Below are 19,683 nucleotides of genomic sequence, written 5' to 3' on the forward strand. Positions count from 1 at the left end.
ACATAAATACTGCTTGTTAAGGAAAAAATGCACAATGTCTTGTTTTTTGAACAAATGCAGATTAAGTTAAAAACTAGATGTATTCATGTAAGCAACAAACTTCATTTTTAATTGTTAATATCACAGATTTAAATATGTTATATTTACATGCGCATAAGATTTATTTTTTTCAGTGTATGAATATCTTTGGGCTACTTATTTTTATCTTCAAATATTTCAAAACATTGTAAAGTAGAGTTAAAATAAAAACACATTTTTTGAACGTTCATCTCTTTGATCCTTTCCCCGCTTTTCCTTTTCACTCCTCTTTTCTGTTCTTTACTTTATCCTCCAGATTCATCACATCTCGTTTACCATCTTCTCTTCCTGGTCTTTCCTATTTTTTCCACCTTTTTTCCACCTCTCTCACAATCTCACTTTCAGTTCCTCTTTCCATTTTGATGATTCTTTTTTTCCTATTCTTTTTCATAACCTAACTTTACCGTCTAATGACTTTTTCTCAACTCCTACCTTACCTCAGCAGCGCCTCCGATTCGGAATCCCTGCCACTACAGGCCGCCGCCACTAGATGGCAGTCTCGAGTCGCAGCCCGGAGCGCGTTACTTGCGCCCCTGACAGTCGCTCTACCTGGGGCACGTTAATCGCTTTCTCTTTCAGGGCGGAGAAAAGCCACAAACTCACTTTTTTCCCTATCAAGGCGGAGCCTGCAGACACGCCGACATGCAGCAAAGTGCAGGCTGAGACACAACTGGAGCTGCGTGAAACTTCTCGAGACAGCCAGTCCGTGGGCGATGCTCCAGCGACCCCGCCAGTCACCCTGATCAGCGCCCACCGGGACCCGTCCGGCCGCCAGCTGATCCCACCGGGGGCAGCCGGAGAAAGCAGAGCAGCCTCACACCTCCCCGAGCTGCAGGTAAGCGCGCCGCTCTCAGGAATGCAGGGACGGATTGCTGCAAGACTCCGGGGAAATTCCTGAGCAGCTCTTTTTAGACAGACAGACAGACAGACGCGTTTTACTGTAATATTACCTCATAGTAAAATAAAGCACGAATTTTTAAGCGTTTTAATTGGGAGAAATAACTGCTGATGCACCAAATACAAACAGATCACAGTATTTGATTACTGCGAGTCAAAATATGCATTGGAGATTCAAATAAACGGAAAACTCATAACCAATATTTCAACATTTATTTGAACACGGGGTGGGCAAATTCAAACTAATCTGTCCATTTAAAATGTGAAACTCTGACAGGCTTGTTGTACACTGCATAAGATCAGTTCTCTTTTGCATTTTCATGAATGTCATTTATAAGACATAAATCTTTGAAGAGTCAGGTGGTGCAGGTATCCCCAAGTTTGTGAATTGGACTGCATGTTGGAGCAAAGGTTCAAGCCTAAGGTGCTAGAATCGTTTTCACATCACTGGCTTTACACTGCAGGCCTCACGAACTTTGTGACAAGGCTGGGATTTAGAATCCTACGCACACAGACCTACTGACTCTTGGTTTTGGGATGGTTATGGTCTAAGTTGGGTTTTTCAATGGTGTTTTTAAATCTCCAACAGTCCACATGGAAATGTTGGTCTGTGTGTGACACTTTGACAAAGTGTGCACTTGTGACCCTTGCACGCCTCACTCCTCTGTTTGCATAATTGTTTTCTTGGTGCCGCCTGCCTGTCCCGGCCCCCGGGGGGGAAGTCCTGCCCGCAGACAGACAAGAGGGCCGGGGCTGGGGGGACATGCCGGGTCCTGCCGCTCCTCTGAAGTCTGCTGGCTGGCTTTGAACTGAAGCTGCTGGAGGTGGAAATCAATCTGTCTCTATCCTCCGTCTCTCTCTTGACTCCCCCTGCAGAACCTGCGCGGCCCATCACCGCCGCCGCAGAATCTTTCATGTGAGCAGGTAGAAAGTCAAAGGAGACACAGAGAAGAAACGGGAGGGCGTGCAGCTCGTCTTCAAAAGACGCTAATATGGTTTCTGGGGGATTAAAGGGATGAAGGTAGAAAAAGCTAACAAAGCCTTTGCCTGTAGCCATGATCATCCCACACTAGACTGAAGTGAACGGACAAATTGTTTACTCACTGTCACTAAAGGCTTTCGCGTTGTTGGAATTCACACAATTCCCTCTATTTGTTTTGGATTGATATCAGGAAGGAGAAAGGCTTCTTGTAGAAGTTAACATTGAGATTTATGGTGGATCGCAGCTGATTTTAATCCAACACAGGGTATCCGTTACCCCTGTGGAGAAATTTATAGAGCTCAGGGGGCCTTGTTTTCGTAACACTGCTCACATCTAAGAGGTAATTTCAGTTTAACATGTCATATGGAGTTTACTTATGAAAGTGAAGTTATTTCAACTCATTATATTGTTCGGTGGAATAATTTACTGCTTCTGTTCCGGTTTGATGGAGGCTCAGCGCTAGAGCCGTGTGCAGGAGCTCCAGTGACTTTACATGTTGTTTTATGTTTAGCTTCTTTTTTTTTTTTTACTTGGCAGATTGATTAAATGTGGAGTGTAACATTTCTACAAAGTGACATTTTAATGGAACTTGGGGTTTGCTTACATTATCATCAGAAATTGGGCATGAAGCACCTAAATAAATAGATTGCCACCGGGTAGCATACTGCGGCTGAGGTGCTCTTAAAGACCATATTGGATATTTATTACGCAACCAATGGAGAAAAAAAATGTATCAGTGATTTAGAATCACAAAGTTTGAACTGTTTTCAATTGAAATATTCCTGTTTCAGTTTATAGGAGCTTAAATGTAGCCGTACTTGTTTAGCTCATTTAACATGTGCAGCCGTTTTAACACCTGGCTCCGGTTATTCACCCTCGACTCTGCTCAGGGACTCTTCACACTACAGCTTCAGTACGTTACCGTCGGCTAATAACACGCTGCTTTTGTTGTGTCTTATTGCAAAAGATATCCTCCCTGCATGTTGAAGGGATTGTTTTATTTTGTTGAACGTCTGGCTTTCTGAACCTGAGGCTGACAGTGCTAGATCCAATGTGGTCTGGATAGTCAAATTAGTGTCTTGGCCTTCTTATAGTAGCTACATAAAAAAATACAACGTGATATGCTGATGAGGGTGAAACTTGGCTTTTTATTCAATGTGGTCTTAAAACACACGGAGCAAAGTATAGAGTGTTTGGCATGTTGCAAATTTACAGGTCTTGAAAACACTGGCAGTCTGAGAGAGAGTGAATATTAAAAAAAACAAACAAAACATGCATTTGGAGATTAGTGGGGTTTTGATTGTTGAGAGTGAGATGAATGCTGTTTTCCTAATTTCATTCTCTGTCATCACTTGATTCATTTTGGAGCTATTTACAAGAATACTGCGAAAGAATCTCTGATCTTAATTCTGCATCATGATTTAAATATTCTCTAAATTGATGTACGTCTACTTACATTAATTAAAAACGGCTTCATATGACAATTGCATTTCTTCAGCTGGGCCACTAATCCATCTTTAATCCCTGTCACTGAGAGAGAGGAGGCTGTAGCTGGAAGGAGGGTAGTGGACAACAATTTACTCTAAATCATTATATTTACGTTTTTGTGCAATGAGTTCAGCAACGCTGTGTAAAAGCAGTTTTCTAATCACAGGTTTCAATTTCATCACTGTCATCCCCCCCATGCAGAGTGCAGACTCTACAATTAAGTAGCTGCAAACATAAACTGTCAATTAAAAACGGATGTAGAGAAAATAGATTGGTTACTGACGGTATGTCCGGTTCTGTGTGTCATCCTCAGAGGACTGCCACGCTGCTAGCAATAGGATCGGAGCTGTTTACATCTAACTTCCCATTTTGGAAAAACTGGAACTTGGAGTTATGCTTCTCATATTGAGTGCCAGGGGAGTTTGTGCCTTTAGACAAAGTTAAAACAGTCATGTGCTTGTTGGCACTGAGGTGAATCTGTTGCTCACTCTGAAAGATCCAGTTTGGGCACCTGTGCAGATTCTGTATGTGTCAGAGAGAAATGTTGTACATCATCCCAATGATGCTGTTCTTGACAGCTGGGATGTCTCTGATGAACTGCAATGACACCAGGTGAGACCGTTGCTTTGCATGCACACCCGTCATGACTCCCTCCTGCTCAGATGACTTAAAGGAGACTCATGCAAATGTGTTTATCACCATGCGTTTACTATTTATGCATTTGTAAATGCACTTGACAAAAACTGAGCATCTCATTCTGTGACATGATACAAAAAACAGAGATACAGTTAAAGCACATCCTAAATGACAATTTCTTTAGAAATGTGTTCATTGTATCCAAGTTTACGGGGTGGAGTCAGCCCTTCCATTCCAACCCACTGCACTTCCTTTTCATGCTACAGCTTTGCACTGTAAACTTTGTGAAGTTTACAGTGCAAGATAAAGATGGGAGAAAGTTAATTGACCCCGGAGGTGAGGATGCACTTTGAGTGAAGATCAATGTCGTTTGAAATAGGAAGTAGACAGTTTTTGGAACATAATCAACATTTCTTTCCCTACAGTGTACATATGCCTACAAATGGGATGTGTTGTAGTTGTGATTGCTTGAGTTGCTGCTAGGAAGCTTGACAGAAAGTCAGCGATTTTGTTGAGTTAATTTTTATGGTCTGTATTTTATCAAAACAGTAGTAGTATTGTGGTATTCATATATGAGATCTGGATTTTATTGATAATTTCACCTTAAAATGATTGAAAATGAATGAAACTTTATTATACCTTTTCTAACAGTAAGACAAGCTGTTGCCACTGTGAGCCATTGTTACCAATACTAACTCTAGGTGGTATTTACCACATATCAACAACAGCTAAGGAACCATAGACTGTGAAACTACTGGACCCATATGTTTCCCAAAGAACAGTTTCCCAGCTTTTTAATTTTGTTCGTAGTCCCTGTCGCCATGTTGGACCAATAGGCCGGGGAAGTCAGCTGAAACCCGCCCACCTTTTCTCAAGCAAAGCTACCAGCTTCTTCAGACGATCCATTCTGAACATATAAGTGAATGTTTACACTGGAATATCACATTTCAAATGTCTTTTTGGTGGAAAAATCAGAAATGGCTGCTGTGTTCAGGGGAAGCTGGATTACAACCTTACGATTGGTTGCTAACTGCGAAGCATGACTCTAACTGATGAGGATGTTATATGGCTAGCCATTATCTGAGCCCATGGCAAATCACAAGTCTGTCTGATATTCTAAATTAATGTATTGCTTCATATAAACTAAAAAATGTATGTATGTGTATACAGGTATAAATAAGTGCATATATATGTATGTATGTATGCACAGCAATGCACGGTAGTTGGAAAGTTGGAATGTATGCACGTGTGTAAATATGAACATCTTGATGCTGTTAAGCCGAGATAGGCCAGTTTGAGCAAATTTTTTTTTTTTCGTATTTATTTACTTTGTTTCTTTCTTTCTCTAATATATATATATATATATATATATATATATATATATATATATATATATATATATATATTTCTTTTTTTCATGTAGTTATTTTGTTTTGTTTTTTCAAATCTTGCATTATAGTGGGACGTTGACATTGTGTAAAAAGGGTAGACAAAATAAGCTTTGGCTTCAGTCTACACCTTTTGGTCCTTGCTTGATCTACATGCAAAAAACTTTGTATTGACTACTGACTTCTACAACGTGACCAAATAAACATATCAAATCAAATCAAAATCAAAATCAAACTCACTTGGTGTGGTTAAAAAAATAAAATAAAAATCACCACCCCTCATGGATCTGAAATTGAGCTGTGGAGACAAAATGTTCTTTTGAAAAAAAATTCTGGCTGCAAATATGTTTATTTCTGTTGCAAAATTGGACTTTATCAGGTGACAGTAACTGGAGATCGGCTTGTTTTTGGAGCCAGCCCCTAGTGGTGAGTCCATGAAGTGGAATTTTTGTTCCATCTGGGCTGACTTCAAGGCAGGAGTTAGATGGTTGCCACTTGGTGCTAAGGTATGACGGACAGCACTAAATGTATATTTGATGTTAATGAAATGAGACATTTTTGTTGAGAACTCTGCATCGCTTTCCAACTACCGTACTTTATCGTAAGGTAGGTGCGAGCCAGAGAGAAGGAATAATACATGCTGATGAGTTCCAGGTTACAGATTAAGCTTCCAACCTACAGTCAGTGCAAAATAAACAGAGACAGACGCAAAGACAGGGAGAGAGACGTTCTGCTCCAGCAAAGCTAAGGAGGGGAACAAGGGATCAAGGAAAGAAGACGATGAAAGACAGATCACCGGCAGGCAGAGAATCAAAGAGACTGCTGACTGACTCCAACTTCCATAGGTGTGTGAAATGAGAAAAAGTGTGTGTGTGTGTGTGTGTGTGTGAAGGCATTTGCTAACCTTTTTTTTATGGGCCCTGAGTTTGTTTTTCTTGCGCACCGTGTGGGAAGCTGACAGTAACTCTGTAATTAAACCAATCAAAAGATGAAGAGAGATGAAAAAGCATCACACAAATATGCAAAGACGCATATATCACAGTGAGCATGACAATTAATGGAGGTGGTTTTCTTTTTTGTTAAAAAGTACTCAACATTATCTGGTGAAGGAATAACGTGTTTCTGTTTACATCAAGTGTGCGTGGGAGCATTTTGTATTTCCGGCACTTCTGTTATCAGCGGTGAAATTCTCTACTTATTTGTTGGTGGAAATTCAAGTTGCACCAAAGCATGTTTTGACACTCCCGTGAAAATATATTTCCCTCCGATAAACCACGGTGATGGAGGTTGATGGCATTGGAGGAAATTGATATTTAGCCAGGCGAGCGGGGCCAGCTGTTGTCTGAGGTTTGAGTCTGTCTCCAAAGTTGGAAATCTCTTTTAATTAAGGGTGTATTTACACATCAAACTTACACAGTAATCACGTACCAAATCAGATGTATTTATTTCCAGCTCATTTACTTTCTCATAAGTGAGCTTCGGTGGCTACTTTGTTCAGTGATCTATACTTCCTGCAGGGCCGATAGAAACTTTCAAAGGCAGAGGGTGCATTTGCAGAAACACACACAGACCCTATCTGTCTTTGGGTCCTTTTGCAATCAGTGAGCACCATTAGGTGAAAGCGGTTGGTCTGATGTGATTGACAGCCCTGTCACCACCACCACCACCACCCCTGTATTTACTCTCCAGCTGCGTGCAAATCACAGGGAGACAAAGTGCCAGCAGCAAATTCCTGCCTAACATCTCACATCAGAACAAAAAAGAGAACCTGGGCATTTTGAATGACAGAAGATTGGCCATTTTCTTAACTTTGTGAAATGCACAATCCCTGTCATGATGTGTTTGAATGTAAAGGCCGTAGAGCTCAAGAAGCTCAGAAGCTCAAGTAAATGATTATGCCTATTGTTGAGGTTTTTTCATTGCACTAAACTGAACAGAGTAGTGAGACTATGGCAGTAAAAGCTTCTCTGCTCAACACAACTTTGTCAACATACACTTCAGTTCATCTCTTGGCCATGTTTGTTTCATGCCGAGTCCCCTTTGAGATGTAAACCTGTTTTCCTATAGGCATCAAATAGAAAACAGAGGTGCAAGTGGTGGTGAGTGCAGTCAGTTGCACCAATTACATTTGGGAAACTGCCTTATTGTTAGCTTGTTCCCTAAGGAACTTTATGTCTATTTTCTAATGGCCCCAATTTATCAATGCATTTAGTAGCTAAGGGATGGCTGTGATATCCCGGACCTACTTCTGTTGAATAAAATTCAACAGAATTGTTGAATTAATAAAGGTGCTTTGAGAAGAAAAGGATGGGGTGTCTTCTCTGGGTCAGGAATCAGATCCTGCCCCAAGTGGAAGAGTTCAAGTATCTCGGGGTCTTGTTCATGAGTGACGGAAGAATGCAGTGGGACATTGAGGGATGGATCGGTGAAGCATCCACAGTGATGCAAAAAAGGCATCGTCTGTCGTCTATGTTCCTACGCTCACCTATGGTCACGAGCTGGGAGTGGTGACTGTGAATGCGGAAACAAGCGAAATGAGTTTCCCCCACAGGGTGTCAGGGCTCTCCCTAAGAGACAGGGTGAGAAGCTTGGTCATCTGGGAGGGGCAGATGAGGTGGCTCGAGCATCTGATGAGGATGATGAGGCATCTGAACGTTGCCTGGCGAGGTTTTCTATGCATCCTGGACACGCTGGAAGGACTAACATCTCCCGACTGCCTTTCAAATACCATCTTCTGCTTGAGATGTGGCGTACAGATATCTCATCTATCTCATCTCATGATATCTCTATCAGATAGTCTGTTTTGGAGCATATGCAGTAGTGTTACATGAACCCCCTGGTCTTTAATAGGATAAACCAATGACATTGTTATGCTGTAAACTCTGATTTACATGTTTATGGGCCTGGTTTGGACAGTTGTAAGATTATGTTTATGTCGGGCTTAGACTCTTATCTTAGCGTTCTTTTGTAAAAAAAAAAAAAAATCAATATCCTTCTGTCAATCCTTCCTGTGCTGGATATGATGGGTTTCATCACTTTATTTTTCTGGATGAACACATCCCAAGCACTCCTTAACCCGAACCAATTCTCATCCATAAAAGCTATAATATTTTACAGTCAAATTCCCATCTTGATGATTAATGTTATGATTTTGACACTTTGGCAGTCATTAACGTACTTAAATATACATTGACTGGTTAATCCTGTAAATCATCGGCTAGCCTGTACATTAACAGCATATCAAAGCCGTTAGAATAAAATTACGGCTCATTTTAAATGCTAGATGTGAACACAGGAAAGAACGTCTGTTGAAAAGGAAAAAACAGGAGGAACAAAAAAAAGGAGAATGTTTTCAATAGAAAACAGACTTCTCCTTTGAGATAGACCAAAAACCAGAATGACAAAAGGCCTTGAATCTATATCCTGGTAATGTGATTATCATCAGAAATTAAGTGCTTTTCAAGAGACCACAAACCATACTCTAACTCCATTCCTAGCTGTCTACTTTGCTTTGCATCTTGGCTGGGTTCCCAGGCCACTAATTGGCCTAATACTTAATCGAGCAAGTCATTATCAGACCCTATAATGGATGTCCTTTGCTAAGTTAAATGGTGATGATTAAAAGCTATTTCCCCACACAATTCATCTTTAACATCATGTTGTCACAGTAGCAAGACGCAGAAGGAATTTTTTTTTGTTCCCAGAGAAATTGATCAAATTAGTCAGAGTTACAGAGAAAGAGAGAGAAAATTAAAAAAAAAAAAAAAGTCACTGTAAATAATTTAGAATTTCAGGATGAAAGCAAATGGATGGCTGGACCAATGTGTGGCATCTACTATGGGCATTATTAATGTTCCTATTGTTGCTGAAGATAATTCTTTACATTTTGTCAGGATTTAGTTGAGTGAATGCAATCAGAGCCCTATTACGTAATTTAAAAGGAATAGCCCTGCAAACTCTTTCTACGTTAGAGTAGAGGGGGCTATTTGAATCCATTCCGATGGTATACATTCAAATGAACCTTCATTAGAAGCTGTGGTTGGTCTGCTCTGGGTTTCAGATGGAGAAGAGAGGAAGCTATTAAGAAAGTGTTCTTTGATTTTCAGAAGGAAACATGGAGTAAACCCTTTCCAGGAGGAACACAGTCGCTGTTTTGTGTTTATCTGTGGGAATTTCCATAGGCCGACCTCCCCTGTCACCTGCAGAGTCTCCAAACTATCATATTCTGGTGGAATCCACAGAACATGCACTATGTTATGGCATTACCGTTGCACCAGCAACAGAGATAAGATTATCTTTCTTTTTAGGTCTTGTTGACTTGTGTTGCATGAATTTGAGTAACATGTATTTTTCTATTTGCTCCCTGGTGTTTCATATTGAATTACTTCCACTGACCCAAACACTTTTGAATTCAGCCAAAGGAAAGACAGATGCAGTATAATGACGGAGCAAATAAAGGAAGATTAAAAAAACCAAACAACAGTCATCCAGTCTAGCATATGTCACAAAAACTTAAACCAGCATACGCACTGGGAGCTGCCCAGTCCACTCGCGGCGTTCTGGTGGTGCCACTACAAAGAGCATACGTTCTGCTGGATAAAGACACAGCTAGAGACAGGAGGTTTATTTATCAGCCATTATACAATCGTTAGAAGATTAATGCCCTGGAGGGCCTAAAGTCTCAGGTTTACTTTTATCTTAGGCCTGTCCCAACAGAGAGAGCCGAGGTTAGATCGACAGGGTTGAAAGCGGTAAAGCGGACTGTCAGAAGACACCACGAGTCTTCAAACGCAGCAGTACGAGTGTATGTGTGTGCATGCGTTTGTGTGTGCATCACTTTAACCCCATAATGAGCAGCCTTGAGGGGGTCCATAGCCATTTGGCAGTTGTTCATTTCCTGAATTGGAAAAAAAAAGGACACCATCTACCCTTTTATCTGTTCGGCAGTGACACACACACACACACACACACACACACACACACACACACACACACACACACACACACTGAACATCAGGTCTTACCACAAAGTTTTACACAATTAAGCCTATTTTTCCCTCAAAAACCAACACAGTGTGCATTACTAGGCCATATATCTATGTGTTAATGTTTATCTGTGTGCGTGTGTGTGTTTGCGTGTGTGTGTGTGTGTGTATGCGGAGGCTGTAATTAAGCAAGATCAAACCCCTGGGGTTGGGGAATTAGCCATCACTGAAGATCAGAGGGTTTGTTTTCTACTGAAGTATGCGACATGGAAGAGTGAAATCCGAAGTTTGGAGCCAGACAGACAGATTTTGACCTCAGATTGCAGATAATTATTGCTTCTTCCTTTTTGTGTCTCAAACACACACTTTGATGCTCTCAACAACTTCAGATGGATTGAGAGTTCAGCTGTCGACGTGAACTGATTAGACCTAAGGGTACATGAGTGAAAACAATAATGCACTTTAAGACCCAAGTGTCAGTCCCTGTTTTCTGAGTTTTGGCAAGCAAAAAACCGTGCGGCACAGGTTAAACAGAAATTAGATCCATGGGTGATGATAACTAGTGCTTCATGGTGTGCCAGCTAAATTTATCTGCACTTAAAAGGGTATCAGGGAACAATGTGAGATGATTTTGATGAGGGATTCGAAAGTGGTGACACTCTAAGCTTTAGAAAGGTTCCAACATTTAAGTCTGGATATTGTCCCATAATTTAAACTGGAATCAATTATCCTGAACAGAAATATGCTATATATTCATAAAATAAAATCACAACACTGAAGGGTCTGATATGAAATTAGTAAAAGTTGTCTGTTCAAAATAAGCTCTCTCTAGTTGAGCACCACAGGTTTTGTGTTTGCGTTATTTGTGTCTGCAGGGTTAAGGATGCCTCGGGGTGATTTATAAATAGCTGTTGTCGAAATCAAGCGGTTGTGGAGAGCCATAGAATTAGCTTTCTGTCTAAGGGCCACTAGGGGGCGACAAAAAGAAGCCATATTCTATAGAAACTGTATGGAAAATGACTAAAGCAACTTTTCTCAGCTTTTTCATGAAAGAGTTGTGGATTATCGTGTTCAGCATATTGATTTGACATCTGCCGGATGCTCTTCCTGACTTAAATGTGCCAATTTATTTAGCCATGGGTGCACACCCACATCAAAGAGGAGTGTTAAAAGCTTCTGCTACTAACACTTCCCTATTTTGTCATAAATATCTAGTGAACTGTCGTCCTTTTGCGTCTATTGATGGTAGTTTGTGCAACATCGGTGGTCCATTTGTACATACTGGATGGAGTACACCAAGTGGACGGAGATCCCAACACAAACAGTCCTTTTTGTGGACTTTTTGTACACATACAAAGTTAAAATGACATTGTTTTGCCTGTAGGGACCCTATCCACTCTAGCTTGTCAGTGAAATTACATTTTAGTCTTGTCCAAAACTTAAAATGTACATTTATTTTTATTTCAATGGTAATTCCTATTCTAACATTTACTGCCATTTTGTTGCAAATAGGGCTGTTCGATTTTGCCCAAAAATAAAATCTCGATTTTTTTCTCTCAAAATCCGATTTTCGATTACGATTACGATTATATTGTGAATTGACAAAAGGCAAAGAAATGATTTCAAATATGCTGTTTTTTTATTGAACATTTGCCCCATTGGGCTTTAAGTGCAAACTTTGCTCTTATTAAACCAAAAATGAATGAATAAAGTGCAAAACTCTGTAAAATAAGTTGAAAAAAAGTTTTAAAAAATCAGCACTTGCAAACATACAGTAAGTTATATTTCCAATTAAATAAAACAAGACATTTTCTAATTAAACTAAACTGGGTCTTTGCATGCTAAATAATAATGCAACCCATGAAGGAGGTAGAGGTGTGTAATGTCAGTCATTACATTTGCTATTCACATTTGCAAGTTTTTTGCAAGGAACACGAGCCGGTCTACCGCATCTGGCTTGAGGGATGCCCGGTGGCATGTTACAACGCCCCCTCCTACACTAAAGAGCCTCTCCGATGGGGCACTTGTCGCAGGTATTGAGAGGTATTTCCATCAATCATTAATATGGTATCCATCATTAATATGTGTGCAGACAAGGTTAAAAAAAAAAAAAAAAGTGAAAAATCGATTTTACGATTTTCACATTTTAACATCGTTCTAATTACATAATCGCGATTACGATTTAAAATTGATTAATCGAACAGCCCTAGTTGCAAACATATTATATTCTAACTCAAAAAATGCTTGAAACTCAAAACCATCTTATAATAAAAATAGGGATGCATTAACTCCAGAAAGTTCTTTCAAGTATCCTAGTCACTGCACCTGAAGTACCATCCAAGCCAACTGTTAATTGCTTTTTAACTTGTTCTTGCTTGGATGACACCATTTTAATGCAGAAAAGAGGTTGTGTTCCCAAGTTACCAATGCCAGGCAAATGCAACGGACATAAAAAAAAAGGAGATAGGCATATTTTGAAATGATGCTGAGTGATATCAGCAATGTCGACAGAAGCAGAGGTTAGCCAGAGGTGATAAGTGCTCATCTGCGTCAGAAGAATGCCGTGGGCTGTTCTACGGCTATTACTGGTTTATTGGCAATGACGTGATGCTAACAGGACACCGCACTCATCAGGGCCACACACACACAAACACATACATACACAGTCACATGACGTTCCCACTGACAACACAACTGTTGGCAGGAATGCTCATATTCATGGCCTCACTGATTTGTAACAGAAGTTCGGTACAGGCGGCTGAATGCTGGAAATGTTTACTTGAATTACAAGAGTGACCGTCTGTTGTTGTTGCCTCTTTCTGCTCCCCCAGGAAGAAGACCCAAAGATGCCAGAGAGGCGACGTCAGAGGAAGTTTGTTATTTTGTCCTCATTATTGGTAAGTTTTTTTTCACCCTGGCTTGTTTCCCATTATTTAGAATTAATATCCATTTCTTTTTTTTCCCTCTTCCCCTGCCTCCATCAGCACACTTCATCTAATCAGTTTCCTTTCCTGCATACGTCCCACTTGGGTATCGATCTATATCATGTCACCTTCGCTTTACTTCCTCCTTACTCTTTTTTTTTGCGTGGCCTTTCTGCAACTTGGGCTGAGAAACCCTTATGGGACCGACAGCATGGTTCACAACCACAGCCGACTCTCCACACTTGGCACGGCGTCATCCAAACTTTGTGCTGCTCTGCTCCAGCAGCTTGCACAACTCTGCAGCACTTGCACCAATTAGCGAGAGTTTAGCAGAGAGAGCAGATATCTTTATAATCTGAGATCCCTGGCTTGTTTTGATGTCGACACCCGCTGGCCGACTTCCCAATAGGCCTTTCACCTCTTCCTCCCGGTCTCCCTCTCTTGCCTCTCTTCACTCTCTCTCTCTCTCTCTCTCTCTCTCTCTGCGGGCCAACACTGGAGCACTGGATTAACTCATAAAGTGTAACCCACAGGATGTGTTCCTCATGTGCGGAAATGTAAGCTGCATCTTTCCAAAGGATTGTGACATAACCGGCTGTGTATAGCTGGTGTGGTGAAATGCTAAGGGAGGAAGTTTATTTTTTCAGCTGTGGAAGAATACGGCAAGACAAATGAAGTAAACAGCTCTTTTGATTTGATTGACAGTTACTGCTTGCTTAATTCCCAAAGTGACCCTTGTATGTGTTCACATGCCATCAATGAAGAGCATTAGGGGATCTGTTGCAGGAACTACTTGTTTCCAGTGGGTTTTCACTCTTAACGGAATTTAAACAAAAAAAAAAAAGGCAAACAAAAAACGGGATGTTTACATACATATCAATTGTGTATAATAAGCAAGAGGAATAAATACGGAAAGGCAGAAAGACAATAGTGGTTGAACTTAACCCACTGTTGGGATTAAAACCCGGCTGATGGCCTCTGCATCCATGTTGCACATGCTTAATACAGTCATTTATCAGGTCTACCCATAATGCTTCGGTTTGGGCTGTGGTGGGACTTAAAAAGAGCTGCGCATACACAAGTTCACACAAACGTCAAACAGCTGAAACAACGTTGTAAATAAGGGAGGGAAAAAGTTCCTTCACAATGAAATGAGAGACAGATAGGACTAACAGGAAGTAGAGCAAGATGGCAGCACCTGTTAATAGAATGTTATTAACAGTAGATGTGGAGACGTGGCTTGTTAACCTGCGACACTGACTCGAGCTGTTGCACAAAAGTGAGGACCATTAAAGGAGATTTTCTGAAGCACTCTTTATGACAGAGAGGCTACATGACTGTTTGAGAATGAGCAGGTGAGGTAGGATTGATTCCCCGTGATGAAGAACAGTGTGTTCAGTGATGTCATGTCCTTCAAATGTCTCCAGGTAGGGCTGTTCGATTTTGCCCAAAAATAAAATCTCGATTTTTTTCTCTCAAAATCCGATTTTCGATTACGATTATTTTGTGAATTGACAAAAGGCTAATAAATGATTTCAAATATGCAGTTTTTTTATTGAACATTTGCCCCATTGGGCTTTAAGTGCAAACTTTGCTCTTATTAAACCAAAAATGAATGAATAAAGTGCAAAACTCTGTAAAATAAGTTGAAAAAAAGTTTTAAAAAATATAATAAAATATAAAGTTTTATCTCTGAAAAAAAATCAGCAAATCAGCACTTGCAAACATACAGTAAGTTATATTTCCAATTAAATAAAACAAGACATTTTCTAATTAAACTAAACTGGGTCTTTGCGTGCTAAATAATAATGCAACCCATGAAGGAGGTAGAGGTGTGTAATGTCAGTCATTACATTTGCTATTCACATTTGCAAGTTTTTTGCAAGGAACACGAGCCGGTCTACCGCATCTGGCTTGAGGGATGCCCGGTGGCATGTTACAACGCCCCCTCCTACACTAAAGAGCCTCTCTGATGGGGCACTTGTCACAGGTATTGAGAGGTATTTCCATCAATCATTAATATGGTATCAATCATTAATATGTGTGCAGACAAGGTAAAAAACAAAAAAAACAAAAGAAAAGTGAAAAATCGATTTTACGATTTTCACGTTTTAACATCGTTCTAATTACATAATCGCGATTATGATTTAAAATCGATTAATCGAACAGCCCTATCTCCAGGTTCCATACAATGATTTTTGCAGCTTTTCAAATGCTGATAACTCTGACACTGATAACCCTACTTCAGCAAATCACAGTGGATAACACTAGCAATCTCACTGAAGGATCAAAGCTTCCTCAGAAAGCAGACGTTGCAGTTTGTATATGTTTTTAACACCTAATCCTGTCACTGACTATGTTGTCATTGAACTTAGTTTTCTTGCAAGATGTTCCTTTAAGTTTATCTATGAGGTACCACTCACTTTTGCAGTCGTGTTGCCCATGCCTTATCTTTGTGATGTGTGGCTGCCATCACTTTTAGAGAGCCACATTTGATGTGTTTTCTATGTTTTATTGTGACATAAAATATGGGTTCATGAGATTTGCAAATCCTCGCACTAGTTTTTATTAGCATTTTACACAGCATCCAACTTTTTGGGAACTGGGGTCATGGAGGGTTTGGTCAGAGGCTTTAACATCCTAAAGCTGACCAACATCTCCCGGGTCTTGGTGAATTTTAGCTGCAGATGATTCAAAAATGTCATACACAACACATCACAAAGTTGTCCACCTTTACCTATACAGAACACTGACTGACCCATCACTCAGAGTTTCACTGACAAGCAAAAATATATTAGAGAATGGGTATTTCAAATTGAGGTGGTTCTACAAGCTGTTAAATCCCTGCCTCTGCATTTTGGTTTTAGTTGAATAAATCAGAGACTAATATCCCATGTGGTGTTGTTCATCTGAGGTTGTATGAACCTCATTTTAAGAGCTGCTAAATACCAGATGATGTTTCATCTTCTCCTGATACATAAACCTTGAAATTGAAAGTTGTTTTCTTTTTCACATGACTGTACGTAAATGAAAAACATTAAAACAACAAAGAGAAGATGGAGAGACTTAGTCACGCACTCATTTATTTTCCTTCCATTATTTCCTGGACAGGAGATGATTGTTAAAAGGCAGTTAGTTTGCTTGGAAAAGGACAAAATATGTTGGTGAAGCTATAAATACCAGCTGCTACCTATTACATTAAGCCACAATGATACAATGCCACACCAAACACAGGCATGCACGCACAGACACACAAGCACAAGCTCAGTCGTGTATCCATCACTGCAGGGGGCATTAGATTAACTTAATTTTCTGAAAACATACCCCAACTCTAACCAAAACCCCAACTGGCCCAAACCTAATGTTACCGGGCACTTAACTGTTTAATTCGACTTTTTAATCCAGTCTTCACAGGGATTGTTGTTATGGGAGGGTGGGGGGGCATATAGCCAAGATCTGATTGTGGAAACCCACTGATGTCTCCATGACAGGGGTAAAACAAGCCCTCAAACACACAACCAGTGCTGATTTGCAACTCCCTTGCAAAAGGACAATGAGTTTCATTAATCTGCGTTTCATGGGAAAATAAATCAGGATTATTTGTTTTGTCTCTTTTCTGTTTGGTTTATGCTATTTGAAGTGAAACTGCTGATTGTTAGCTGCCTGGTCTAGTTGTAAAACAGATAACAGAAGAAAATGAATCATCTAGTGGAGTTACATGTCTGTAAAGTTTTGGGAAAAGGTCATCGTGGTTTTCTACACGACGACCTTAATGTTTCACAGTTTCGTTCGAAGATAGTGAACTGCTGCTGAGACCATGCAGTCACTTGTAATACAGAACCAGGCCTATGCAAAGCAGTTCTATGATATCAGAATTAGTGCAAAAATGTCAAATCTTTTTTTTTAAAGCAACTTTTACCCAAATTAAATTGTTCTTATATAGAAAACAATAATTGAAAAAGTGTATTAAAGAATTTATTAGTGATATCTCGATCGTGTTTGGAAATCGGGGCTGATCAGGTGGAAATCATTAGATTTAAAAAAAAGAAATGTTTTATTTCACTAAATAACATTATTTAATTAATAATTATATACATGATTTATTTATTGTCTATGACTCCGGCTCAGTCCTCCGGCAGCAGCTGCTCTCAGCTGCGGTCACAGCAGGAGACGTTCACCTCTCTGCGTCCATAGCTACTTTCCTCACGGAGGAGTTGGGAAGAGTGGCTGGCGTAAATATCGAGCAAAGTTTATGTGGATTCCTCTGCATTTCATAAATGCCTGCAATTTGGAAATATTTCGAATTGGACAGCGAATGTAATACTGCAGCAGCTTCTAGTGTTTGCAATAAGGACATTTTTTTATTTTTTTTATTTTTGTTTTCTGTGCATAGCCAAAGTATCAGATCGGGACTCGGGTGTCTCGGGTGTCATAGAGCATAAGATTATATTACATAAAAAAGGAAAAAAAGTACTATATCCACTACATGGCCTGTACCCTAGGACCAATTTGCCTTGGGAAACGTTACTAGGGGAAACTGTTCTGGACAATATAGGTCGAGGAATCATTCAGTTTTGTAAGCCTTTCCACCACGATAAGTTGGCAAGTTGAAAGGGTAGGAGTTTCCACCACAGGGTTGGCATGTCCAACTTGGAGAAGGCTCCATCCATCCATCCATCCATCCATCCATCCATCCATCCATCCATCCATCCATCCATCCATCCATCCATCCCCTGAACAAGCCATAGATATGCTATAATCTCTTTGCATTAAAAAAGGTTAGATGTTGTAAATTTGCAATTCTTTTTATGACTTATTTTTTGATATTGTTTGTTTAAAACATATCAAATCAGGCACTGATCTGGATCTGATCAGAAGTCAAGTGGAAGTCATGTGGAAGTGCCTCTCAGCAGGTGTCTAACCTGCTAGGAGGCAAATTTAAGCCTCAGAGTCATACCTGAAGCTTTCAGGTGGAAATAATAGAGGTGCCTTCGCTGGGAGTCTGGCAGCTGTGCAGCAGGAGTTTGGACTTCATTAGTATGAGCGTATCAATTTTGTTTTCACAAGTGTTGTTTCTCAGTGTTACAAGTGTCAGCCTCTCACTGCCTTCTGCACCCGTCTGCCTCTCTGTGCCTTCAGGTGTGTTGTATGCTTGCTGGTGCAGAGTATTCCAGCTGTGGAGAGTATGAGTTCTTCAACCAAACCAGCGACAGCTGCCAGGCCTGTCCTCAGTGCCAGCCAGGACAAGAACCGCATATGGTGAGAGTCCACACACACACATGAAAACTGAATGTTTAGAGCCTTATGTTGATTACTACTCAAATTAAAATATGTTTTCCCTGTGTGCATGCACAGTTTGAATTATTTTAAAGTAGTGAATTCAGTGAATAAGGACATTTGATTGGGATGACCATTCAAGACTGATAGATAACACAAACACTTGATCCTAAAGTGTGTCAGACCACCCACAAAACACGCACACACACACACACGCACACACACACACACACGCACACACACACGCACACACACACGCACACACACAAATTCTGAACGCATGCAGAGCTGCACAGTGAAGGGCGCCTTAATTCAAATGAACAATTTTTTTCCGGTTTATTGCTCTCATTGAAATTGGCGTGAAGGCATGCATCACAGTAAATGACTTGCAGTAGTCATATAGTGATTTAGCATCCGTCAGTCAGTGTGCAGACAGCCAAAGTAAACACAGCGCAGGTAAATGCTTCAGTGGGGGCCACACCTTCATATGGGAGACAGCTGCATTGAAGGGTGAACACAGTGAATTATAGTTATTTGGACATTGAAAACTTGTAATATCGCAACTATTTCCCTAATTTTAGTTATTTTATTTTTATACCGGTGTTAAGGATGATACGGTCAAGTGCAGATTTTGTTGGCTTTTAGGAGGTTAAATAAATTAGAGCTCAATTAAACTATTACATTCAAGAGAAATTATGGCCATTTATCCAACTTATCCAGCTAGGTGAGTTCAGGTTCTTAGACAGCTTAATATGTTATCTTGAACCACTTTTACACAGAGATTACAGCATAAAGACACACTGCAGATCCCCTCTTCATTCTGCATCCCTCTCCAGAAACAGTCAGTCCCTAATGGGTGCTTTCACAAAGCATTACAACGTTCTGTAATTTACTTTTATCCAAACTCTACTTTCTTTCAATTTAGTTGCAAAACAGAAGCAAGACATGAACAAAAGATGATTGAAACAGGATCCCTCCTCCACATGTTCTGGACGTCTAGATGTTTGGAACAGTACTGGAGATCAAAC

General features: G+C 40.2%; 1 protein-coding gene across 2 annotated transcripts in view; it reads left to right on the top strand.

The window, feature by feature from the left end:
• The first annotated feature begins 727 nt into the window (after positions 1 to 727).
• Positions 728 to 19,683, top strand: part of edar (ectodysplasin A receptor) — a 42,178-nt gene continuing 23,222 nt past the window's right edge. For both annotated transcript variants that reach the window (XM_061723778.1, XM_061723779.1), the window contains exons 1-3: positions 728 to 913; positions 13,286 to 13,351; positions 18,518 to 18,637. In XM_061723778.1, coding sequence (XP_061579762.1) covers positions 13,301 to 13,351; positions 18,518 to 18,637 — 171 coding nt within the window. In that variant the 5' untranslated portion in view covers positions 728 to 913; positions 13,286 to 13,300. The remainder of the gene's footprint in view (positions 914 to 13,285; positions 13,352 to 18,517; positions 18,638 to 19,683) is intronic.

The sequence above is a fragment of the Cololabis saira genome, chromosome 6, assembly GCF_033807715.1.
Source record: "Cololabis saira isolate AMF1-May2022 chromosome 6, fColSai1.1, whole genome shotgun sequence".
NCBI lineage: Eukaryota > Metazoa > Chordata > Actinopteri > Beloniformes > Belonidae > Cololabis > Cololabis saira.